General features: G+C 40.8%; 2 protein-coding genes across 8 annotated transcripts; one reads left to right on the top strand and one right to left on the bottom strand.

Moving 5' to 3' along the window:
- Window positions 1–836: 836 nt before the first annotated feature.
- On the bottom strand, window positions 837–11,212 carry LOC128264650 (polyhomeotic-proximal chromatin protein-like). The gene is given in 7 exon segments (XM_053000247.1): window positions 837–2,190; window positions 2,257–3,427; window positions 3,429–4,065; window positions 4,125–4,569; window positions 4,629–5,919; window positions 5,922–6,411; window positions 10,022–11,212. Coding segments are annotated over 7 exon segments (4,821 nt in total). The 5' UTR covers window positions 10,057–11,212; the 3' UTR covers window positions 837–1,438.
- LOC128264651 (uncharacterized) lies at window positions 9,850–21,959 on the top strand. 7 transcript variants are annotated; one of them, XM_053000251.1, is made up of 7 exons: window positions 17,314–17,445; window positions 17,509–17,579; window positions 19,208–19,298; window positions 19,420–19,656; window positions 19,730–19,871; window positions 20,368–21,061; window positions 21,279–21,959. In XM_053000251.1, the coding sequence occupies exons 4-7, from the start codon at window positions 19,465–19,467 to the stop codon at window positions 21,850–21,852; spliced, it is 1,602 nt and encodes a 533-aa protein (XP_052856211.1). In that variant the 5' UTR covers window positions 17,314–17,445; window positions 17,509–17,579; window positions 19,208–19,298; window positions 19,420–19,464; the 3' UTR covers window positions 21,853–21,959. The 7 variants fall into 7 exon arrangements, with proteins under 7 accessions (XP_052856213.1, XP_052856208.1, XP_052856211.1 ...); XM_053000252.1 differs by having other exon boundaries at window positions 17,509–17,586; XM_053000253.1 differs by lacking the exons at window positions 17,314–17,445; window positions 17,509–17,579 and adding an exon at window positions 9,850–9,969.
- Window positions 21,960–22,595: the final 636 nt, after the last annotated feature.

The following is a 22,595-nucleotide window of genomic DNA, read 5'->3' as shown; positions in this document are numbered from 1 at the left end:
GGCTTAGACCGATTTTAAAAAACAACTATTTTGTAAATTTACATAAATAAATAAGTTGAGTTAGAGCGTACACCGGTTTTAAAAAATTTCTTTCGAGACAGTCTTAAATGAACCAAGCCAGGCGCAACTTTCCAAAAGATTTTACCTCTGAAAGTATAGTTTCGATAGACTTGAAAAGGCAAACCTAACTAAAAAATACATATACTTTTGTTATTAAATAACAGTTGGCTAGGAGTCCATTTGCAATCAAAAGATACTTTTAGTATTTGAGTTACATGTTCAGTTTACCGATGTTTCGCTTGATAACTTAATTGTGACCAGTTTTTGAAATTTTTCCAAATAATTATTCTAATTTTACAGTTGTATTTAATCAGCAAATACATTTCAGCCCACATTGTTGACCGATTTTGGTTGAGTTAAAATCATAAAAGCTCTGGTAAATGTATGGAACAATATCACTGATTACCTATAAAAAGTTTGAAAAGAAATATTTAATCGTTTTCTCCAATTTGAAACATATAACACCATAGAATTTCTAAATTAGAAAAAATCTGTTTTTATATTATTTAAATGCTAGTTAACGATTTGATGATGATAATAATACCCATTCAATGCATAAATTATTTTTAGAAATATATATGTTAAAATCATTAAAAGTAAAAACAATAAACAACGTATTCATTTTTAAAATCAATACTATATGAATGTATAATGAAGGAGAGGAGAAATTATTAGGTTGCGAATTGATATATTAAACATCTTTGCGCCGGTCATAATGTTGATATTTTTATACATAAATAAATAGAACCCAAAGCCCAAAGAAAGGAATTTTTCACATTTAATAAACACTATACAGTGCATTTTTATTTTGTTCAGTAATAGCAAAAAAAAAATAATGTAAAAAAAAATACGCTTATGTCTAGGCATTCAAAAAACCTTTTAGCAAAAAGATCGAGTTCACATTTAGCTGAAATTTCTTCTTTTGTAAATTTAAAATGTTTTAGTTATTTGGACAATCTTAGCAGTAAATTTGATTGCTTAGTTTAAAACGCTTGTAAAATCTATTCATGACGAGTGTTGTTAAAATTCTACATAGTACATATGCTCTAAACTTATGCCTAATTGTAGAATTATATTTATTTTACTTGGCTGGCAGCTCAATAAAACATTATTTATAGCTCATACTTAGTTTAAGTAACTCATTTTTTTTGTTTTGACTGTCGGGTGTTTTAATTGCTAAATAAATATGTAAATGATGATTTTGGAATTATATACAATTTGATGTGTGTTGGGGTATGCTGGCCTGATGTTAGTAATGACTTTACAATTGGATTTGTGTTTTCCCGCCAGTCCGATTGAATTAGATTCACGTGGCACGGCCGACATTTTGGAGACCAGGCGCATTGTCCGGTTAGGAGATCATCTTCTGGGGCTCCTCTCACTGAGCTCCTGCGTCTTTAGCTTCGCCCGGTGGCGGAACCTCCTTCATGGACTCAACCTTGGCCACAATCTTGAGGGCTGGGCCCAGCTTCATGCCCATGGCGTTCACCAGGTGGTTCTCCTTCAGCAGCAGCAGTGCTTGGCCATCGATCTCCTGCTGGACAAAGTCGTCCACGTAGTCCTGACACCCAGGCAGTTCTCGGATGAAGTTGCTGACCTCCTCCACACTCCAACTGCTGATGGGCGGACGATCCAGCCCATTTGCAGTCGAAGACGGTGGTGCCACCGCAGGAGTAACCACGGGCAGTGGTGCAGGAGCAGGAACTGCAACTGGTAGCGGTGATCCCAGAGGCATTGAAAGTGGGGAAGACGCTGGGATGGCTGCTAGCACTGCCAGTGTCATCGGTGGCATCTCTGTTGGAGGCGACTGAATGGGCAGGGTTTCAGACATCGCCTCCATGGCCGCCGTCTGCATCTTCTCCTCGGCCATCGCCTCGTCCAGTTTGTCCACCAATGCCATGGCGTCCACGCCAACGATTCCACCCGTTCCCAAGCCGTTGGTCTCTACTGCTCCAACTCCACCGACACCGTTCTTGGCCTGCCTGGCGCATCCCGGCGAGCAGTATCGCTTCCGCTTGAGTTTCGCTTTGTGTTCCATTTTCCCGCACTGTTCGCAGGCAACCATGTCCGAAGCTGGAGCTGATGCTATTCCACTTGGCTTGATGTCCTCCTGCATGGCTGCCTTTTTCTCTGCGGAAAGAAGTGATGCGGGAACATTAGAAATATGTATTATTGGCCAGGGGTTTATATACTCACTTGGTGGCTCATCACTGACGTCCTTGTCCGCATATCGCTGTCTGGTGACGGGAAAAGGTTCGTTGGCCTCCTGGATGATGAATCCATCGATGACGTGGGTTAGGACATTCGGCTTGATCATCGCCTTGGGCAAATCCCTTACCCCTCCAGTTGTAGTGCTTGTGGTGGTGCTGGTACAACTTGTGGTTGAAGTGCTGCAACTGGTGGTGGTTGTGCCAGCGGTAGTGCTAGAAGTGGTGCTTGATGCTGTTCTGGCTATCCCGATCCCATTGCTGATCGTTGTCATGGTTGGCGTTGATGTGGCGGAAGTAGAGCTGACGGAGGTTGCCACCTTGGGATCTTCCTTTCCACTGGCAGAGCTGGGAGTGGTGCTGCTGCTCGTAGACTGCACCGCACTGCTTTGCTGGCTGGTGGGAGTGGTAGCGACCTTGGAGGGCGTGGAAGCCCGGTCTGTGGCTTCTCCGTTGGGCAGAGCCTCGCTCGTGGAACTGCTGGCCTCCGCGGATGCACTGACATTGGCAGGAGTGGAGGACTTGGGTGTGGTGCAGGTGTCATGTCCAGATACAGGCGTCATGGGCGAATCAATGGGCACCAGCGTGGCGGTGGGCATCTTCGATGGCGTCTCCTTGGTGGGCGTGGAAACGAAGCTTCCTCCTCCGCTGCTAGCACTGCTGAGGGTGACCAGCTGGCCCGGCGACGGAGTAATAGCCGTGCTGGTCACAGAAACAGTCACGGGCGGAGCAGTAGACAGGTGGCCCACTGTGGCATTCATCATTGAGGTCATGGCCAGGATGGGATTAGAAGTTGGAGAGGGCGTGGTGGGCGCAAGTGAAGGTGGTCCCTGCTGCTGCTGTTGAGTTGCTGCTGCAATGGTGGCGGTAATCAACTGCTGCTGCTGCTGGTGGAGCTGAGCTTGAGCCTGTGCCTGCTGCAGACTGGCAACAGTACTGCTGGTGACCAGCGGAGTGGTGCTCTGGTTCGTGATTGTAACCACACTGCTGGTGGGGAGGGAGGAACTGCAGGTGCCGGGCTTGGCTGTCTGGAAGATGGCGCCGGAGGCGGAGAGGGCCGCCTGCAGGGCACTGGAGGTGGCTATTCCGGCTGGCGTCGTCGTCGAAGAAACCGAAAAGGGCACGCTGCTCAGCTGCAACTGTCCGGATTGCTGCTGCGGTTTGCTGCTGCTGCTGTTGGGCGGTAGCTCCGCCCGTCTGCTGGACCACGATCTGCTGGATGATATTCTGCTGCTGCTCACGCTGTTGCGCCTGGGCCTGCACTTGGGCTTGCACCTGGGCCTGCACTTGTGCCTGCGCCTGCTGCTGCAGTTGCTGCTGAATCAGTTGGTTCTGCAGTTGCTGCTGCTGCTGTTGCTGGTGGGATGTGATGAACTGATTGGGCGCCACCTGCAGGATTTGCTGGGTCGCATTGGCCAGCGCCTGCTGCTGCTGCGCCTGTGCTTGGGCAACTTGCTGCTGCTGCTCCCTTTGCTGCTGCTGAGCCTGCGCCACCGCCTGCTGCTGCTGTTGCTGCGCTACCGCTTGCTGCTGCTGGGCGTTCACCTGCTGTTGCTGGGTGACTTGTTGCTGCTGCTGCTGTTGCTGCTGCTGTTGCTGCGCCTGAACCGCCGCCTGCTGTTGCATTTGAATGACAGCAATCTGCTGCTGGAACATTTGTTGCTGTAGGAATTGCTGCTTCTGAATCAGCTGCAACTGTTGCTGTTGCTGCTTGTCCACTCCAGCCGCAGTGGCTGTATGAAGTGTTTGTCCATTCTGCAGCGTAATAGGTGTGCCCGTCGTGCTCATCACAACCATTCTGCGGAGGAAAATGGAAAGTTAGACAATTCTTCCTAGACCTGATAGATTTTCACTTACTTGTTGCCTGCCGCGTTGACCACCTGCTGGAGATTCGTTGCCTGTTGTTGCTGCTGCACGGTGGTCAAGTGACCAACCACCTTGTTCTGGCCCGCGACCTGACCATTCTCCGCTTTCAAGGTGGGTAATGCGGGTCGCACCGGCTGCTGCTTGTTGCGCATCTTGGCCTTCAGCAGACTCTGATTCTGGGCTGTCTGCGTGGATACGGAGCTGGCCGGACGCACTTGAGTTCCGTTGTGAGGCATGACCGGGGCTCCTGGCCGCTGCAGAGCTGCTGCCGTGAGCTGTTGCTGCTGTTGCTGTAACTGGGCAGTGGCCACAGCCAGCTGCTGCTGCTGTGTCTGGGTTGTCGACCCTGCCTGCTGCTGCTGCTGCTTGGGAGCAAGTGCGTCCAGTTGTGTGCGTGCCTTTGTCGGAGTCTGGGTCACATTGCACTGGATAATCTCTGTAGGGAAATTGTCTATATTAGTAGCGCAATAAATACAATCCAGTAGCTATTCTTACGGTTTTGCTGCGTCTGCAGGGTCTGAGTCGTCGGCTGCTGTTGGATGAACATGCCCTGCGTCCCATCTGGCTGGTTGCGCAATATGATCTGGTTAGAGCCGAAGGGCTGTAGTCCTGCCGCATTCTGCCAGAACCAGGGGATCTGCATTTGCTGCGCCTGGCCGGCGTTCAGGAGTTGGGCAGTCTGCACGGACTGGGCGCCCACTCCCACTGGTAGCGTCGACTGCGAGACCTGCACGCACTGCTGAGTGGTTTGGGTGGTCTGCTGCTGCTGTTGCTGGACTTGCTGCACCTGCTGCGCCTGTGTGGTTCCAGCGGATCCCGGCCCCGTTGCCGCCTGCACCGTGCTGCTGGTGGTCGTCACCTTTTGGACCACTTTCTGGGCCAGCTTGCCCTGCGCATCCACTCCCACTTTGGCCAGAGCAGCTGTCAGCTGTTGCTGCTGCTGCTGTTGCTGCTGGGTGAGCTGCTGCTGCTGTTGCTGCTGACTGAGCTGCTGCTGCTGCTGCTGAGTAAGCTGCTGCTGCTGGGCGGCGGCGGCCATCGACTGCAGCAAGTTCTGCTGCTGCTGCGGCGAGTGGGAGATGACGTTCACCGGCGAGATGAGCAGCGTCTGGGGCGACTGGTTGTGGTTCGAGGGAATGCATGTGGCGTAGTTGCCACCGGCGAATCCCGCCTGACCCAGGTTCATCTGCTTGGCGTTCTGCGTCGTGGTGGTGAGCATCTGGGGACCGTTGCCCTGGAAGGGCTTGCCGGCGGTGATCACCTGGATGTTCTGCTGGCCAATGCCGCTGGGGTGCAACAGATTGCCCGACACGATCATCTGCGGGTAAAGGAAACTGGTAGACGGCTGCATCAGCTGCACTGTCCTCCCCTGCGACCAATCCCCGCCAACACCTCCGGTGGCCGCCGCCAGCTGCATCGGTGACATGGTGCTAATAGCGGTCGAGTGCTGCTGTTGCTGGCTTTGCTGTGAGTTGGCTGGACTAGGTGCTCCTCCGGCTGCTCCTCCACCACTGGTCTCCGATAGCTGCTGCTGCAGTTGCAACTGCTGCTGAACTTCCAGGATGTTGGCTGCATGCTTTAGCTCCGTTCCATTTCCACCGGCCGTGTGTGTGGGAAACTCCTGCTTCACCTGGATGGCGTAGGGATTGCTCGCGTAGAACTGCTGCAGCTGCTCCGGCGAGATCTGCAGCGGCACCGTGGTGGGGGCCGCCACCTGCTGGCCGGGATTCTGCGCCTTCTCCAGCGTGAGGCTGGTGTGGCGGGCAAGGGCGTAAGAATGGGAATGGGATTGGGTTGGGAGTTGGGTGTGCTGGGTGCACTGGGCCTGCCCGGAGTGTTTGGGGTGTGGGTGTGCCTGCGGGCAGTGGGCGGGGTTCCGTGGCGATGGCTTGTGGGGGTGACTGTGCCTGATCCTGTTCCTGATCCTGGAGTCGCCTGCTGCTGGGCAATGCCGGGATGAGGGGGGCTGGCCACATCGTATTTTTCGTCAAAGGTGATGCCCGCCTTTTGGGCGAGCGTTTCCAGGCACTTCAGTGGCCGCTCGAGCTGCTTGCCACAGCCCTGTTGTTGTTGCTGCTGCTGGTGGGTATGCTGCTGGTGTGAGTGTGTGTGCTGGGAGCTGTTATTGTTGGTGTGACTGTGATGCAGCGGCTTCTCGCGGATGTTGGAGTTGTCCTTCAGGGGTAGGGTGCCGCCTGATGATATGGGCAATGCTGGATTCCCCTGGGATGCTGTGGTGCTCTCTGTTGTGGTGCTTGTATCGCTTTCTGTATCCGCTCTACGGGATCGAATGAAAAAAATGGAGTTCGGGGGATCAGTAAACATTTGCTTAAAAGAAAACAGCAAAATCATTTCGGACCACAGGCAAACAAGCTGGAAGACCTGTATTCCTAATGGTCTTCTCTTGTCCTAGCGACAAACAATAACAAACCAGTGCAAACAGACTTGCCAGCATCCCCAAAAAAAATCAAGCAAAATCAACTTAAATCGTTTAGTTTTAGCTGAGATGCATGGTTGTTGTATTTTAGCGATTTGAAACTACAAAAATAATGCAACTTGAAAATCCTAGAGGTTTTTTAAAATAGTAGAATTGTTTTCTAATCAATTAATATGTAAAAACTTTGTGTTACCAGCTTAATATTTAGGGGAATACATTCGCAATGTCTTATTTATATTTTTGTACTAATTAAACAATTTAGTTATTGTTTTAAATTTCTTCAAATCATCAAAAATTTACAAGCAAATAAAGACGTTAACTTAAAAACATTTTATAACGTGACAAAGTACAAAAAACGAGTTCGAAATTGATCAAGATAACTCCATACAACGAGCAAATAAAACAAAATATTGTTGTTTTTTATTTACCGCGAAAGTAAACCAACTCGGGCTTCTTGGTAAATAATAAAACCTGGGTTTAGTCATTCAAAAATGTGTGAGACAAATGCTAGAATTAGCAAACAACAAAGCTCTTATATGATAATCATATTTACAAGGTAAATATTAAAGGTGGCCGCTTGAGAGTGGTTTGCATCATCAATAATATTCACTTTTAAATATTTAATAACTAGTATTTGAAGAAGGTCAAGCCTGAAGAAACTCTAAATGTCTCAACATTTTCCCACAAAAATTGTGAACCAAAGATTTGTTGGGAAAGATTGTCCCTCAGATTACTTTCAGGTAGATATCCCGAAACAGTCATTTATTTTGTGTACCTTCCTATCCATACCCGCCCTTTTCTGAACCAAAATGAAAATTTGCAAAATGCAAACAGGACTTTTGCATTCATTGAAACAAAAACAAAGAGCGGGCTGACAGCCCTCGCATCGATCCTTATCTATGGATTTTCGAATTTCCATGTGAGGCATCGCAGCCGAAATCGTTTTCCACATTTAACAACAAACCGGGATACTAATTCAGCCACGCAGCTGGCATCGTTTCATATTATTGTAGGACACAAAAGCCGATGCGAATTGCAGGCGAAGTTCAAGGGACCTTCCCGGCGAAATGCTAAAAACGCTGTCAGTTGGGAGCAACACGAAATGGTTCGTGTTTCATACAGCTGCGGTCAAAATAGTAAGCGCAGAGATATAAAATATATATAAGTTAATCTGGTATTATTCGGAAAAATATATATTTATTGCAAATTGCATCAATCGATTTTCAGCTAAATTATTCTATCATTCCTATGGCAACTATATGAAACGCTTCCCGATCAGAGTAAAATGAAAAGCGTTATTCTAAAAAATTAAACTATACCTATATCTAAAAGAAATAAAAAAAAGTAAAATATAGAGAAAATAAAAATTTTTTTTAAATTTATTTTTGTAATATTTCGATTGCTCATATGGGAGCATCGTCCGATTTTAATCAACTTTAAACCGTAATTCTGAAAAATCAACCATGGCTATATCTCGAAGAATTAAAAAAAATTTTAAATTAGCAAAGTTAAAATGTTGTTCATTTTAATTAAAACCGTAATTCTAAAACAAAATACCATTATTATATTAACAAAAAATTAAAAATTGCTAAATTATAATTTAAAAAAAAATTCAGATTGTTTTTATGAGATCTACATTTATGATATCGTCGTCCGATCCAGTTCATTTTTTATATACTACCTGCAATAGAAATACAAATTTTAGGAAAGTTTAAAGCAGATAGCTTTAAAACTGAGTGACTTTCATATTGACTGAAATTATTAAAGTCTCTGTAAGGGTATACAAATTTAATATATAAGTTAAAATTCTGTGTTCTATTTGGTTAACCTCAGCTGTGATTCCCAGCACTCCGGAGTGGCTGATACTTCCACTCCACCCCGCTCACCAATAAAGCCCGCAAGACTCATAAAAAGCAAGAGCATGAAAGGGAGAAGTGGAAAGAAGGCATAAGAACAAACGAAATGGGTTATAAAAGCCGGTAAAAGCATTTTGGGGCAACCCTCATGTCGCTGCTACCCCCAACAAAAAATAAATACAAAAAAGCGGAGAAAAGGGGTGATGGGCGTTCTAGAGGGGTGGATGTCTCGCCACAGGGTGGTGGGTGTGCGTGTAAAAGTGTGTGTAAGTTGAGATCGCAGCCACCAGCAGTGAAAAAATCTAAAAAAAACTGGTTTTCCCCTGGGATGCACTTGTGTGTTTGCCTCTTACAACAGTTTTACTGCAACTTAGAGGAAAATCAGTAAAAATGCGGGGGAAACAAACACGCACACACAGAGAGGCGTTGAGCATGCGCTCATAAGAAGGGTGCGGTGGGGGAGCTCGAATTCAAATCAAACATCAGTTCCAGTGGAATCAGGCGTGCAAAATGCGGGGAGCGAGCGAGAGGGTTGTATGACAGCATATTGATTGATACACAAACGAGTTTTGCAATCGAAAAAAGAGAACACACATGCGAGTGAAAGAGATAAAACATAGCTGTATACAGGGTTGTCGATTGTACAAAAAAAATTTTATTTTTAATACCAAAACTTATACGGATTCAATTCAAACCATTAATCATTTTAACTGGGCAATTATCCCAATGCCATAGTTTAATTAAATATTAAAAAAGGGATCTAAAAGGGTTAATTTTCAAGATTTGAAACTATAGTTCAAAATAATCAGATATTTTTATAAAATTGTCCGAGAAATAATTACAAAATCTTACTTCAAGAATCGTTAAAAACTTGAGATTAAAAACACCAACCTTAATCAACAATTTGTTTGGCGTGCAATTAAATATTGTTTTTCGGTAAAAGATCAAAAATAAATATCTCTTAAAACAAGTATTTGTTTTTTTCTCATTTTGTTACTTGTGGCAGCCCTGCTTTTGACTTAAATTGTTGTTTATTTCGGCAGAGAGCCAGAGAGAACTAAATGAGAGAGAATAAGAGAGCAACCAGGGTTGCCGCATGCATTTTTCAGCAACAACAAAAAACTGTTACCTTTGGGCACAGAACTTTTTTTTTTTCAATGTTGTCCCGACGAGTGAGTGAGAGGGGAGTGGAAATCAACCACCACCAACCGACGCACAAACACTGGCATGCATTGCGAAATTCGTTGTCAACAATGCAACAACACCGCACAGCAGGGGGCGTGTGGCGGAGAAGAGGAAGGGGAGAAGTTCAGGGTTGGCAGAGTGGGGGAAACTCGTTTTGGGTCTTGTGAATTTTCTTTTTTTTGCCCGCCAGTCGAGAGCATTTTATGAGGACAGAACAGAGAATATCCCTCTTCAACTTTGCTACAATATTGATAAACGTGTAACCGTACGGGCAATAACCAATCCATATTCAAAAGCAACTTATAATTTGACCCGAAAACAAACAAAAAGCACGAATACAATTGCAGGCAAAACACATGTAAGCAATACAAAGAAAGTGATATAATTAAACTAAACCAAACGAAAAATACCTTTTTTGCATAAACTTCAATGCACGACGATCCATTATTCAAAATAAAAACAATATGTGAAATAAATTAAAGGTATGCATGCGTCGGCGGTGGCGTTTTGTATTCGGCGGCGGCGGAGACACTCGTTGTTTTCATTGTTTTTGTTGGCATGGTGCTTTCTTTTTGGCCTTTAGTTTCTTTTTGTTTTATTTGTATTGTACATTAACAAACACAAAACACACAAATATGTGGAGGCAATTAATATAAACATACAGGCAACAACAAACATATAACGTGGAACGCAAGACAACAAAATATACACAAAAACGAATACGAATCTAAATCCGACCGCAAGTATCAGTGTGTGTATGTGTGCTTGCGTGTAAATGAGTATTTCGTGCACGGGCAGTAGTAATTAGTACAAAACTCCACTCACAGTCACTACTTCCACATTCTCCCCGCTGGCTGCAGTCACTTTTTTTCTCAGTGCAAGTGTAATGATCAGGCACCTGTGCACGCGACCTTACACACACAAATAATAAAACGCAACGACTAATCTAGACGCTTGTTTTCATTTCACTGCCTACGTTGCCAGCGACGGTTCGCCATACGGGGTTTCCACTGTGGCACGGCATCACGTCTTCACTAACTAACAACACCGTTGACACTTTTAAAAAAAAGTAAAACAACAATACAATGTATCAAGAGTATGCGTCGCGTCGGCGCGAGACTTTTTGTCCGTTCAATACGCCCAACACAATTTCAGACGACCGGACCGCAGAGCGCAAGAACCGCACGCCGCCAAATTTATTTTCAAACTGAGCCGCGCGCCGCAGCGACAACTCTACGCCGTCTTTCCATTTCCATCGGGAAACAAAATGAAGAGCGCATGTGTTCGTTTGCGCCAGTGTGTGTGTGCTGTGCAGCTGGCATGGAACGCACACGAACCCGTTTCTTCAAAGATACTTTTGCTACTAATAACTTTTCTCTATACCGAAATGGGCGGGTGCGAGTGCGATGGCACTAGGGGTGGCCCGCGTCGGAGAGCGCGTGCGAGCAGGATGGCCTCAGCGCGCTTGGGGTTGGAATGAAACGGCAGCAGTTCAGTTGGCAAGGCAAATCGAGTAAAAAAAGCTGAATCGGGGCTACAGCTGGCGGGCATGTGTGCGTGTGGTTTCAACCACCCTGCTGTGGGCCCCCTGCCCCTGGAAATATAAAATATACCCACAACCGAATCCAGTTTTCTGTGTATGTACACTAGAATGTCTACCGCCCGATTGTTGCTATACTTCATCTTTTTTTTTTCGGTCCACCACCACTACCGACTACCTACTACCTCCTCCTCCTGCTTTCTCATTTCTCCCTTCCTCTTTTTCGCATCGGATCGGATCGGCTTTACTTTATTATTAGTTGTGCTTGTCGGAAACAGACAGTGAAAGAGGGAAGGGGAGGGGAGTGGGTAGCGTATGCGCAGAGACAGAGCAAAACTCACTCTGCCGCACAGTGGCATGCGATCCATTATTATTGGATTGCACTTTGTTGTTGTAGTCACTGCTGCAGTTCGTAAACCGTGGGCACAGTGGAGCAAATTCCTTTGGGACAGTATTGATGGTGTTTGAAAATATGTTGTATAAATATATTTTATGATATACCGCAATGTTAAATTTATTAAAAGCTTGCCCAAGTTAAAAAGGTCTAAATAAAATTAAAATCAATTTTGTAACCACTAAAATTAAACAGAAAATTAAACAACAATATATATTTGTAGTTTTAGTAGTACAGCAAAATAATTATTAGCTGTCCTCAAATATTTTTCATACTCTCCCTCCCTCCTCCCACTGTGCCTGTCTTTGGCATTTCATTTTTCATTTTGTGCTGCCTTTGCTGTGTGTGTGTGTGTACTTGTATGGGTGCGTTGCTTTGGGCACTTGTCGGTCTTCTCCTTTCTATTCCCACCCCCTCCAACAACAACGATGCTGATCCCCACAAATATTTATCATTCCGATTACTTTGTTGTTGCTGGGTTTCTACAGAATTTGTTTCGTTTCGTCTCATATCTTTTGCTTTTTGCTGCCGCCATATTATTTTTATGCTCGTTAACTGCTTTTCCTCTCGCTCTCAGCTTTGCTTTTTTGTCCTCTTTCAGTGTGTGTGCGAGGGGCAGCTTGGCATTGGTATTGGGGACTTCGCGTTATTTTTTGCTAAGCTTTTTTCTTATTAGCTGTGGGCCTCCTCCTTCGCCGTTATTTCCTCTTTTGCTTCTTTTTCTTCAAACGTTCAACTGTACAAGAAGTCGAGCATGCGCTCTTCCTCTTGCCGATTTAATTAATTGCTTCCAACTTAATGGGTTTTTGTTGTTGTTGTTGTGGCGAATGGGGTGTGAGCGAGCGAGTGTGTGTGTATTTGCATTTCGTAAAAGTGACAAATGCTTAATAAGCGTAAATTGCTTTGCGCGTGCCTTTCTCAAACTCGCAAGTTGCCTCTCGCTCTGATGCATAAGCGTTAGCGCTTACGTCTCTCCCTCTTCCACGCTGTAATAGAAACATTCACGCACACTTACGTACCTGTTGATGTATTGTTGCTTTTGGGCAATTGCCAGAATATCCTTCACCATTTTTGTTGGAATAATCATCATCTGCATACACCAACGGGTGTGCGTGTGTCCGTGTCCTGGTGTGCGTGCTTTGAGTGATAATCAAAAGTGGACAGTTGTTGTTGGACTTATTGCAAACGTAATGAAGTCCAGTTCCAGAAATTATAAGGCGTGGCCAAAAATAAAAATGGATCGTTAAAAGATCACCACCAAATACTACTCGAAATTTCTCGTAAATTGGGTTTTGGACTCGGGTTGCTCAGACATTCCGTAAAAGATAAAGATACTTTTTAATCTGGTTATTAGGAAAAAAAACATTTTATCGACTATTTTATTACAAGTTTTTATTATCTTTTTAAAATTCATCTTCTTCTTTTAACAAACCTTGTACCCAATTGATACTTAATAAAAATTAACTCAAGAACTTGCTCAAAAATATATTTTTGAAAATTCTAATATAAGAAATAAATTATAAATGTACAGATATTCGTGATAAAAAAAAGCTATCAGAGAGGACAAATGTCGAATAGATCAAACACTTAACTTCACGTTTCACACGCTAACAGAAAAACTCAATAGAAAAAGCCCCTATAATGGATAAATCCAATCCCTAATGCTTCCTTTCTTCAAAAACCCCCAGTTCGTTTATTATTAAAAATCTCCATTGTTACTAACTCTATTGTTACTAACTCACCCCTCGTGTATTGTATTTGCCATTGTCCGTATGGTACATTAAATTAACCTGTCAACTCATACTTACATATGTATGTCTAGCCTTAAGCGGAAGTGTTCGAATTTGGCTAGGAATTTGTGATTGATGTTTTAATGGTCCATTATATCGTTACATGGTGAAAGTGGTATACACTATTCAATTATATGAGTTTAAATTTACATCTATTCTATAGTATTGGCTTCTTAAAAGTTTTATCAAAAGAAGGGTTAAGGCTCCCAGAAAATTAAAGCTCAAACATTATCCTCATGGTTAATTCAAAATATAACATGGTTTTCTTTAGTGTGTCAGGAATAATGTACATTTTTAAAAATTGAATAAAATTTCAATACCTTAATACCTATAAAAAACTCAAAGAAACTGTACGTATCGAGATTCGATACGATCCTTTCAAAAAGTTAACAGGAAGCCAGAAAAAAAGGGTTGAACCTGGTGACACTTGCCCTTCTGTGCGACCTTTGGAAACAACCGACCCTTTTCCACCATTTTCAGTGCACCAATGTACCGATTTAGAAAACAAACATGATACAATTACCCTCAAAAGAGTATAAATTTGGAAATCAGAATGGGGGTTAAGGCTCCCAGAAAATTAAAGCTCAAACATAATCCTCATGGTTAATTCAAAATATAACATGGTTTTCTTTAGTGCGTCAGGAATAATGTACATTTTTAAAATTTCAATAAAATTTCAATACCTTAATACCTATAAAAAACACAAAGAAACTGTACGTATCGAGATTCGATACGATCCTTTCAAAAAGTTAACAGGAAGCCAGAAAAAAAGGGTTGAACCTGGTGACACTTGCCCTTCTGTGCGACCTTTGGAAACAACCGACCCTTTCCACCATTTTCAGTGCACCAATGTACCGATTTAGAAAACAAACATGATACAATTACCCTCAAAAAAGTATAAATTTGGAAATCAGAATGGGGGTACGAAATCCAACCACTAAGCCAATTAGGGGTGTGAGCAAGCTGTTATTGCATTTTTATACCCTTGCAGAGGGTATTATAACTTCAGTCAGAAGTTTGCAACAGAGTGGCGAAGACATTTCTGTTTTTTTCAAGTATATATATTATTGATCAGCATTTGTTTATTAGTTTTAAAGCTATCGGACGGCTTTTATCATAAAAATGTTAAAAAATGTTGTTTAATTCTAACTTTGCTGTGTTTTAATTGAATTGAATATACTTCGATACATAGTAATGGTTTATTACTTCAGAATTTTGGTTTTCTTACTATTAAAATCGAACAACGATAACATACAGCTGCCATAAGAACAATCGAATAATTTAGCGGAAAATGATCACAGCTTCCCTGTTGTTAGATATATAGGTATAAAAATCGAAATATTGTTGTTTTAAAATATATTTAATTTATGGAATAGCTATTTTAGAAATTCCATTAATGTTAAGTAATTCATTTTGTTTTATTTTCTAATTTTCGCAGTCAAACCTAAGCCAATAAAGTAAAGATAGAAAAACAACTTTGTTTTCCGACAATCTAGCGAGTATTATAGCAAACCATATCAGCAGAATTATAACAAATATTATTTTATTCCTTCAACAAATCCTACTCATCCATAAAATCAAAAATTGCTTTTTCGCTCTCATGAATTAAACAACTATTATCTTAGACGAACGGAAGGTTGCTAATACTCTAAGGAAATAGTAAGCTATTAGTTAAGCTAGTTCTGTAGTTATGTTTATACATAAATAATCAAAAAGCCAAAAGAAGAAGCAGAACATTTTTGGATACTTCGCCAAAAAAATTGTTTAGTTTTAATGTACCAAAGCAAGAAAAGGTACAGGAAGCTTACATCATAAAAGAAATGCATTTTTAAAATTTTGAATATTTTAATTCTTCTGTGTACTTTGAAAACAATTCCGATAAAATTATGTAATATTTATTTTACTAATTTAAACTTGTCATTTTAAATTTATTTTTTTATGATGTTGTATAACAACAAGAAAGTCAAATGCTTTCCTTTGCGCGTCCTCGGCGCTTAAATATTAATATTATTTCATATTATCTGAGAAAACAAAATTACCGAAAAAAAAACGAAATCCGAAGTCTTTAATGCACACTGAACTATAAAATTAATAAATAAAAGATTTTGGGAAATATTTAATAAACAAAATTATAGACCTGCAAGATTGCTTATTGACCTAGAACTGCAATTTATTTTTAAACTTTATTTTTAAGCATTAAATACATATTTAGGGCTCACTATTTTGCATAATCATACGATTTATTCGCTTTAAACTTGTTCTACCATAATCTAAATTCTATGTTCTCCATTTTGCTCCGGATACAAAAACAAATATAGTGCCTTTTAGATGTCAAAAGCGTTGCTAATTGACAATACAAAATGCCGACGGAAGATTGAAGTGAATAAAAAATGGGCGCACCACCAAAAAACGTATTTTCTTTGTTTTAAGGGGTTCGATGGTGCAACAGAGATAGAAATAGTTCGCTGCATGCGAGGTGAAAGGGAAAGCATAATAAGTCTTGGAGAGGGTGGGAAGTTGTAGCTGTTTTGTGGGCGTGGCCTGTGTGTGGTGAGTAGGAGTGACAGTATAACAGTTGACATTTGAAAACAATATGGTATAGATTTTAAATTATTTTATTATTCAAAAATGTACGTTGTTGTTGAGTAAAAGAAAGTATGTGGTGGTGTGGTGTGGTGAGTAGGAGTGACAGTATAACAGTTGACATTTGAAAACAATATGGTATAGATTTTAAATTATTTTATTATTCAAAAATGTACGTTGTTGTTGAGTAAAAGAAAGTATGTGGTGGTGTGGTGTGGTGAGTAGGAGTGACAGTATAACAGTTGACATTTGAAAACAATATGGTATAGATTTTAAATTATTTTATTATTCAAAAATGTACGTTGTTGTTGAGTAAAAGAAAGTAAATAAAATTTTTTTAGGTACCTAACCCACATTTTTCCGGATTGTTCAAAATTATTAAAAATCTAATTTCAAACCTTGTCAAAGTAGGGTACAACGAATAAACTTTCTTGCAATTATTTAATTGGTCGCTTTCTATTTTTTTGTTATGGAAGGCGATTATAAAAGTATTTATGGTCCTTGCCCTTATTGTGTGAGTAATTTAAAATATTTCGATTAAAATATTATTTACAAATTCAAAAATTAGTGGTCTTCTTTTAACTTCTTTTTGACTACTTTATGCGGAACAACTTTTAATTATGAGGTAAAACATTATTTTTTTATCTTTAAAATACATTTTTATTAATATGTACAATATTTCATTTATATTGTTTGAACTATCAATATTTTTAATGCCAGTATTTTTTTTAAGTTATTTTAAACAAAATTTGGAAAAAAGAAGATGATACAGGTAGGGAAATATTTTAATCTTAGCAATATTAATTTTTTTTTTTCCTAAAATTTTATAAATTGCCTAATAAGGCACTTAGTATCTTCTTTATGACCACAACTAAAAAGCCAAGCGACCTGCTCATAAACGCTATTTACAACACATTTTTTGACAAGTTGCTTAATAAAATTAAATTGGATTAGAGAAAAATATTATTTAATTAAAGAAATAAAACTATTTTTGATCTATTAGAGGTTATTATTAAGGTAAAAAAATAAAAGAAAATACCTGCAAAACCAACAAAGATTCGTGATTAAAAATATCGAAAACAGGTTAAACATTTAAAACCCAATAAAATGATTAAATTTTTTTCACGAGATATTAAATCGAAAAAATATTGTAAAACCACTGCAATAAGACCGAGCATTGAAAAATGTTTAGCTTTTCAAATATTTTACAATAAAATATTTAGCTTTTCAAATATATTACAATAAAATTTGTCAAATCTCCCCTGATATATTTTTTCGTACTCCACTGCTCTTCACTTATTTACTCTCGGAAAGCTCAGCTCTTTGAACTTGGGGAGCTTTCGCTCAGTGATCATATGGCTTGAGGCTCTTATCTCTCTGTTAATTTGCCCCCCTTTTTTCGATTTTTTAGTGTGGGCTTGTTGTGGTTCCGATTAACACCCTGCTCTAAATAATATACAGTTTTCTAAAAAAAAGTCTATGGGTATTCGCAGTATATTCTCAATTTAACATCACTAAATAGAGATTGTGAGTGCAGGTGCAATCCAATATAAAATAAGATTTTGAGTGCTTTGCTCTTCCATTTTCCAGTGAGAAAAACAAGCGCGTGCGGCTCTCCCGTTTTTGTTGTTTGTGTGTGTTTGCATTAAAACTAATATTTTGTGAGTGGTATGCAAATAAAAGATCCTAATTAATTGTTATATTAATATGCAATGACAATGAAAAACGCTATTCATTTGTTTTACAACCGGTTTAAATATAATGTTGATAACACTTTCACGCTTATCAGCTTCCTGTTAACCCTATTCACATATGTTGTTGTTTATTTTTACTTGTTTATATACAACAAATACTCAATACGGACGTAACAAGCACACTCGCCAAAGAGAGAAAGAGGTCAACAAAGGAATAAAAAGGGAAAAAAATAAACATAAGTCCTAAGTTAACCAGGGATGGGCTTTTGAATCTTTAAATTATTTTGATTTAAAGCTTATTTATATTATGGTAACATAAATTAATTTTTATATGGTAACTAAAAATCAGAAGCAAAACAAATCACAATACGTAGTATTTACGTTTGTCCATTTAAAATAATATAGTTTCAATAAATATTTTGTCGGATTATGTGTAAAATCATATTTTAAAAATTTAATTGTAAGAAAACTTTAAATAAACCCAATTTTTTTTTTTATAAATTATAATTCGATTTAAAACACTTATGATTGTATGAAAAATATGTTCAGTCAAATAACGGAAAGAATCAAATGTTAAAAAACTGGTTTAACATATAATCCAACGTCTACAACGTTTGTTTGGGTTTACTAATTATTACAGTACACAGAAAAACTAATATTATAAAAAAATTCTTGCAAAATAAAATATAAAACACGATTTAAGTAACTTTAATCATACAATAAGATAAATATTTTTTTTTCAAAATTAAGAACTACTTGTTTGAATGTCAACGTCTTCTGACCAATCTGGTAAAAATTAAAAATAAAAAAAATTTGTTCCTGGCACCGCGGTAGTCCACCGTGACCTGGTGATGCAGATACTCCAGGTAGTCCCGATTATATCTGTATCCCCGTAACTGTAACTACATTCCTTCCCTGGGCCAAATGGTTTTATAAACGTTTTGGTTAGGGATCTAGATCTACCTGCCGGCGATAAGCTGTGCGGCCTCATAAAGATCTTGACTTCACGTATTGTGTATTGCACTTTTCGAACTAAACCAAAACCAGACTATGGTGTTTGAATGAGTGTGCGTAGAGTGTGGTCCAAAATAAATATGCTAATTTAAGTATTCACGCGCCAAGTCGAGACGGACTGATAACGCCACCATATATGATATGGCTTTGGAGTCCGAGAGGTCTAGTGGAAAAGTTCGGTTTCCTGGGAGCTCTATCAGTTTCAGTGCGATACGGTCCGCGGATAGAAGACGGTGAAGATTGCGTCCATAATTCACCTCGAGTGGATGGTTAGTGGCGTGATATGATAAGCATCCCAGCGCTCCGGGGAAGTTCGTCAGTCTGGGGTTCCGTCTAAATAAACTATGGCTTGAACAGTAAAAATTTAATGAATAGTGGCCAGAAAAATTTCAAATTAGAACATGGGGTTTTAAAAAAAATTTGAGACATGCGCTTAAAAATATAAAATCAACATTTAAAAAATAATTATAGCTCTAATTAAATATCTTTAATTTAAACCTAAACAATAAGAACTAAAACAAATTGAATTAAAAAAAAAGATCACTATATTAATTTATTAACAGAACTTAAAAATATTTCAGAGGTTTGCTGACAATGCTGACGAATTCCCGGCTTGCGCTTAAATATATATAATCAACGATTTCCAAATAATTAAGGGTTAGCCTTGACTAGGTAATTAGTAATTAAAATAATAACAAAATAATAACTATTTCAATATTAATCAATTTAAACCGGAACTTTGAAGCGTTTCAAAGGTTTACTTATAATTCTCATATCTATCATGTCATTGAAGAGCCTATAGCAGTCTGATCGCCAGTTCCTGCAACCACCCTACACGATGAGATTCCATCAGTTCCTGCAAGTGCGCAGATTGGCCAGCGCCGGGGCCACCACCTTAATAAGGCGACCCACCACTGGCACCGCACTGGCCACCACCCACCCCACTATAAGCACCACTACCACCGCTCCCATCGCAACCACTGTGCGCACAATGGCGGGTAGCGGGGCACCAATTCCGGAACTCACCGAGGTAAATGCTCCTTGGTCCTACACAAAAAATATGGTTATGAGGTAGCCAGAATTGATACAACCCTATGTTTTAGATCACTGACAATGTGCAGCGCGGCAACTTCGCCACTTTGGCCGACAAGGATGTGGCGCACTTCAAACAACTCCTGGGCATGAACTTTGTCCTCACCGAGGATCTGGAGGGATACAATATCTGCTTCCTCAAAAGGATTCGTGGTGAGTGGAGCTTTGACTAAATTACCCTGTCTAAAACGGCATATTTTTGTTTGTTGTACTGAACGTTATCGCTTAATTGTCTGGAAATTGTTCAATATTGCCTTTTCTAAAACTTTTTAAATAAACATATGAAAGATAGTTTGAGTATCTTGGAAATTATAAGGTTTTTAAAAAATATCTATAAAATGGTTGTCATAATTATTGAAATTATTAAAAATATCCTATTTTCAAAAGGTTTAAATAGATTTAATCTATGCAAAGGATATTCTAATAAATTTCTTTCATAGTCTTGGTTCTAATTTTTTGTAAACATCTCGAAATTTCTCGAAATATTTATCATTCTATTATATCCTATTCCCTCAAAGCTTTATATTTTCTGGTTTTGTCGGGAAAGTGAATATAATGGTGCGTAAATGCACACTTTTAATCATGAATTTATGTTTAATTACAACGGATTTGTATAAAACTGTGTTATTAATATGCCGCTTAATTCCAGGCAACAGCAAGTTGGTTCTGAAGCCCGGAAACACGGCGGAGGTGGCCGCCATCCTGAGGTACTGCAACGAGCGTCGCCTGGCGGTTGTGCCCCAGGGCGGAAACACGGGTCTGGTGGGCGGATCCGTGCCCATTTGCGACGAGATTGTGCTGTCGCTGGCGCGCCTTAACAAGGTGCTCTCAGTGGACGAGGTCACCGGAATCGCCGTAGTGGAGGCGGGCTGCATCCTGGAGAACTTCGACCTGAGGGCCAGGGAGGTGGGCCTGACGGTACCACTGGACCTGGGCGCCAAGGCCAGTTGCCACATCGGCGGCAATGTGTCCACCAATGCGGGCGGAGTGCGCGTGGTGCGCTATGGCAATCTGCACGGATCCGTTTTGGGCGTGGAGGCAGTGCTGGCCACTGGTCAGGTCCTGGATTTGATGTCCAACTTCAAGAAGGACAATACAGGCTATCACATGAAACATTTGTTCATTGGATCCGAGGGCACACTGGGTGTGGTCACAAAGCTCTCGATGCTGTGTCCCCATTCCTCCAAAGCCGTCAATGTGGCCTTTATCGGCCTGAACTCCTTCGACGATGTGCTGAAGACCTTCGTCAGTGCCAAACGGAATCTGGGCGAGATCCTCAGCTCTTGCGAGCTGATTGACGAGCGGGCCTTGAACACCGCTCTCCAGCAGTTCAAGTTCCTTAAGTAAGTTAGCCAATTTTATTTTGTTTACTTAATTTAGGTCCGATAAAACGTAACTCTCTTTAAGTGTTCCTAATCGACCCAAAAACAATGTTTTGGGAATAAATGTAAAAATTATTCTTTGCTTGCAGTGGATACACATAACATGTTATATACAAACTTTACTTTAATATCCTGATTTGATTTTGACCGCGACTAATCCCAAGTATATCCGAAATAGCTCGCCCATTTCGGGCTTTCCCTTCTACATGCTAATCGAGACGTCGGGCAGCAATGGGGTCCACGATGAGGAGAAGATCAACCAGTTCATTGGCGATGGCATGGAGCGTGGCGAGATCCAGGATGGCACCGTTACCGGTGATCCTGGAAAGATGCAGGAGATCTGGAAGATCCGCGAGATGGTGCCGCTGGGCCTGATCGAGAAGAGCTTCTGCTTCAAGTACGACATCTCGCTGCCTCTGCGAGACTTTTACAACATTGTGGACGTGATGCGGGAGAGATGTGGCCCCTTGGCCACCGTGGTCTGTGGCTATGGTCATCTGGGGGACTCCAATCTGCACCTCAACGTCTCCTGCGAGGAGTTCAACGACGAGATCTACAAGCGGGTGGAGCCCTTTGTCTATGAATACACCTCCAAACTGAAGGGCAGCATCAGTGCGGAGCACGGCATTGGATTCCTGAAGAAGGACTACCTGCACTACTCTAAGGATGCGGTGGCGATTGGCTATATGCGTGACATGAAGAAACTCCTGGACCCCAACGGCATCCTCAATCCCTATAAGGTGCTCAACTGAAGTCGGGGCTCATGTAAATGTTAAGTCTAAGGTCTTGTGTTTTTTTTTTTTTACTTAATTTCCATATGTGTATGCGTAATAAATTGATGCAAAATTTATTTTAAAAATTTCAATTAGTCTATTTTGTACTTTTGGAACTGAAATACACAGCCTTATTATATTTGAGAAGTCTTAACACTAGAGCATTTTAATCAAACCATTTAAGTGTCTTCTATAACAAATCTTAAATACAAAATGTTTATATATATTTTAAATTTTTAAGACCAACACCTAACTAATTTTTAGACAAATTTGGTATAGGAGAACACCATCTATTGGGAACTATCTTTTGAATTTGTTAAATATAGAACATTTTCCTATCGCATCAATGGGGAAGCATATTCCAAAAGTGGAAATAACTGCAAAAAAAATTATTTAAACAGCCAGACATTAGTGTGTCAAAAATCGGTGTAAGTATTCCGCTCTCCGAAAGCTTCGTCGGGGGAGCTTTAAAACATTTATCGGTACTTAACATTTTCGCTGAAACTATCAATCGGCGAACCAACATCTAACATTTGTTATTTAGGCGATTTTGATGTACATACGTGCGGTAAGGGTATGGTATATGGTAAGAAGGATTTTGTTCTGCCAGTCGTCTTTATAGATATCCCACAGTAGTTGAATTTTGTTTTTAAGTGGTCCCAAACAATCGAAACTTCTCGAAGCATACACAAATACATACAGCCTATATAAACACACCTTAC

This window comes from Drosophila gunungcola, unplaced genomic scaffold (genome assembly GCF_025200985.1).
Source record: "Drosophila gunungcola strain Sukarami unplaced genomic scaffold, Dgunungcola_SK_2 000076F, whole genome shotgun sequence".
Taxonomy (NCBI): domain Eukaryota; kingdom Metazoa; phylum Arthropoda; class Insecta; order Diptera; family Drosophilidae; genus Drosophila; species Drosophila gunungcola.
This window is presented reverse-complemented; position numbering and strand designations above follow the sequence as displayed.

Coding starts and splice junctions, on each gene's coding strand:
- LOC128264651 (XM_053000253.1), top strand. CDS start 19,465: ATGAGATTCCATCAGTTCCTGCAAGTGCGCAGATTGGCCAGCGCCGGG. Junction 19,657..19,729: donor CAATTCCGGAACTCACCGAG/GTAAATGCTCCT, acceptor CCTATGTTTTAG/ATCACTGACAATGTGCAGCG. Junction 19,872..20,367: donor CTTCCTCAAAAGGATTCGTG/GTGAGTGGAGCT, acceptor GCTTAATTCCAG/GCAACAGCAAGTTGGTTCTG.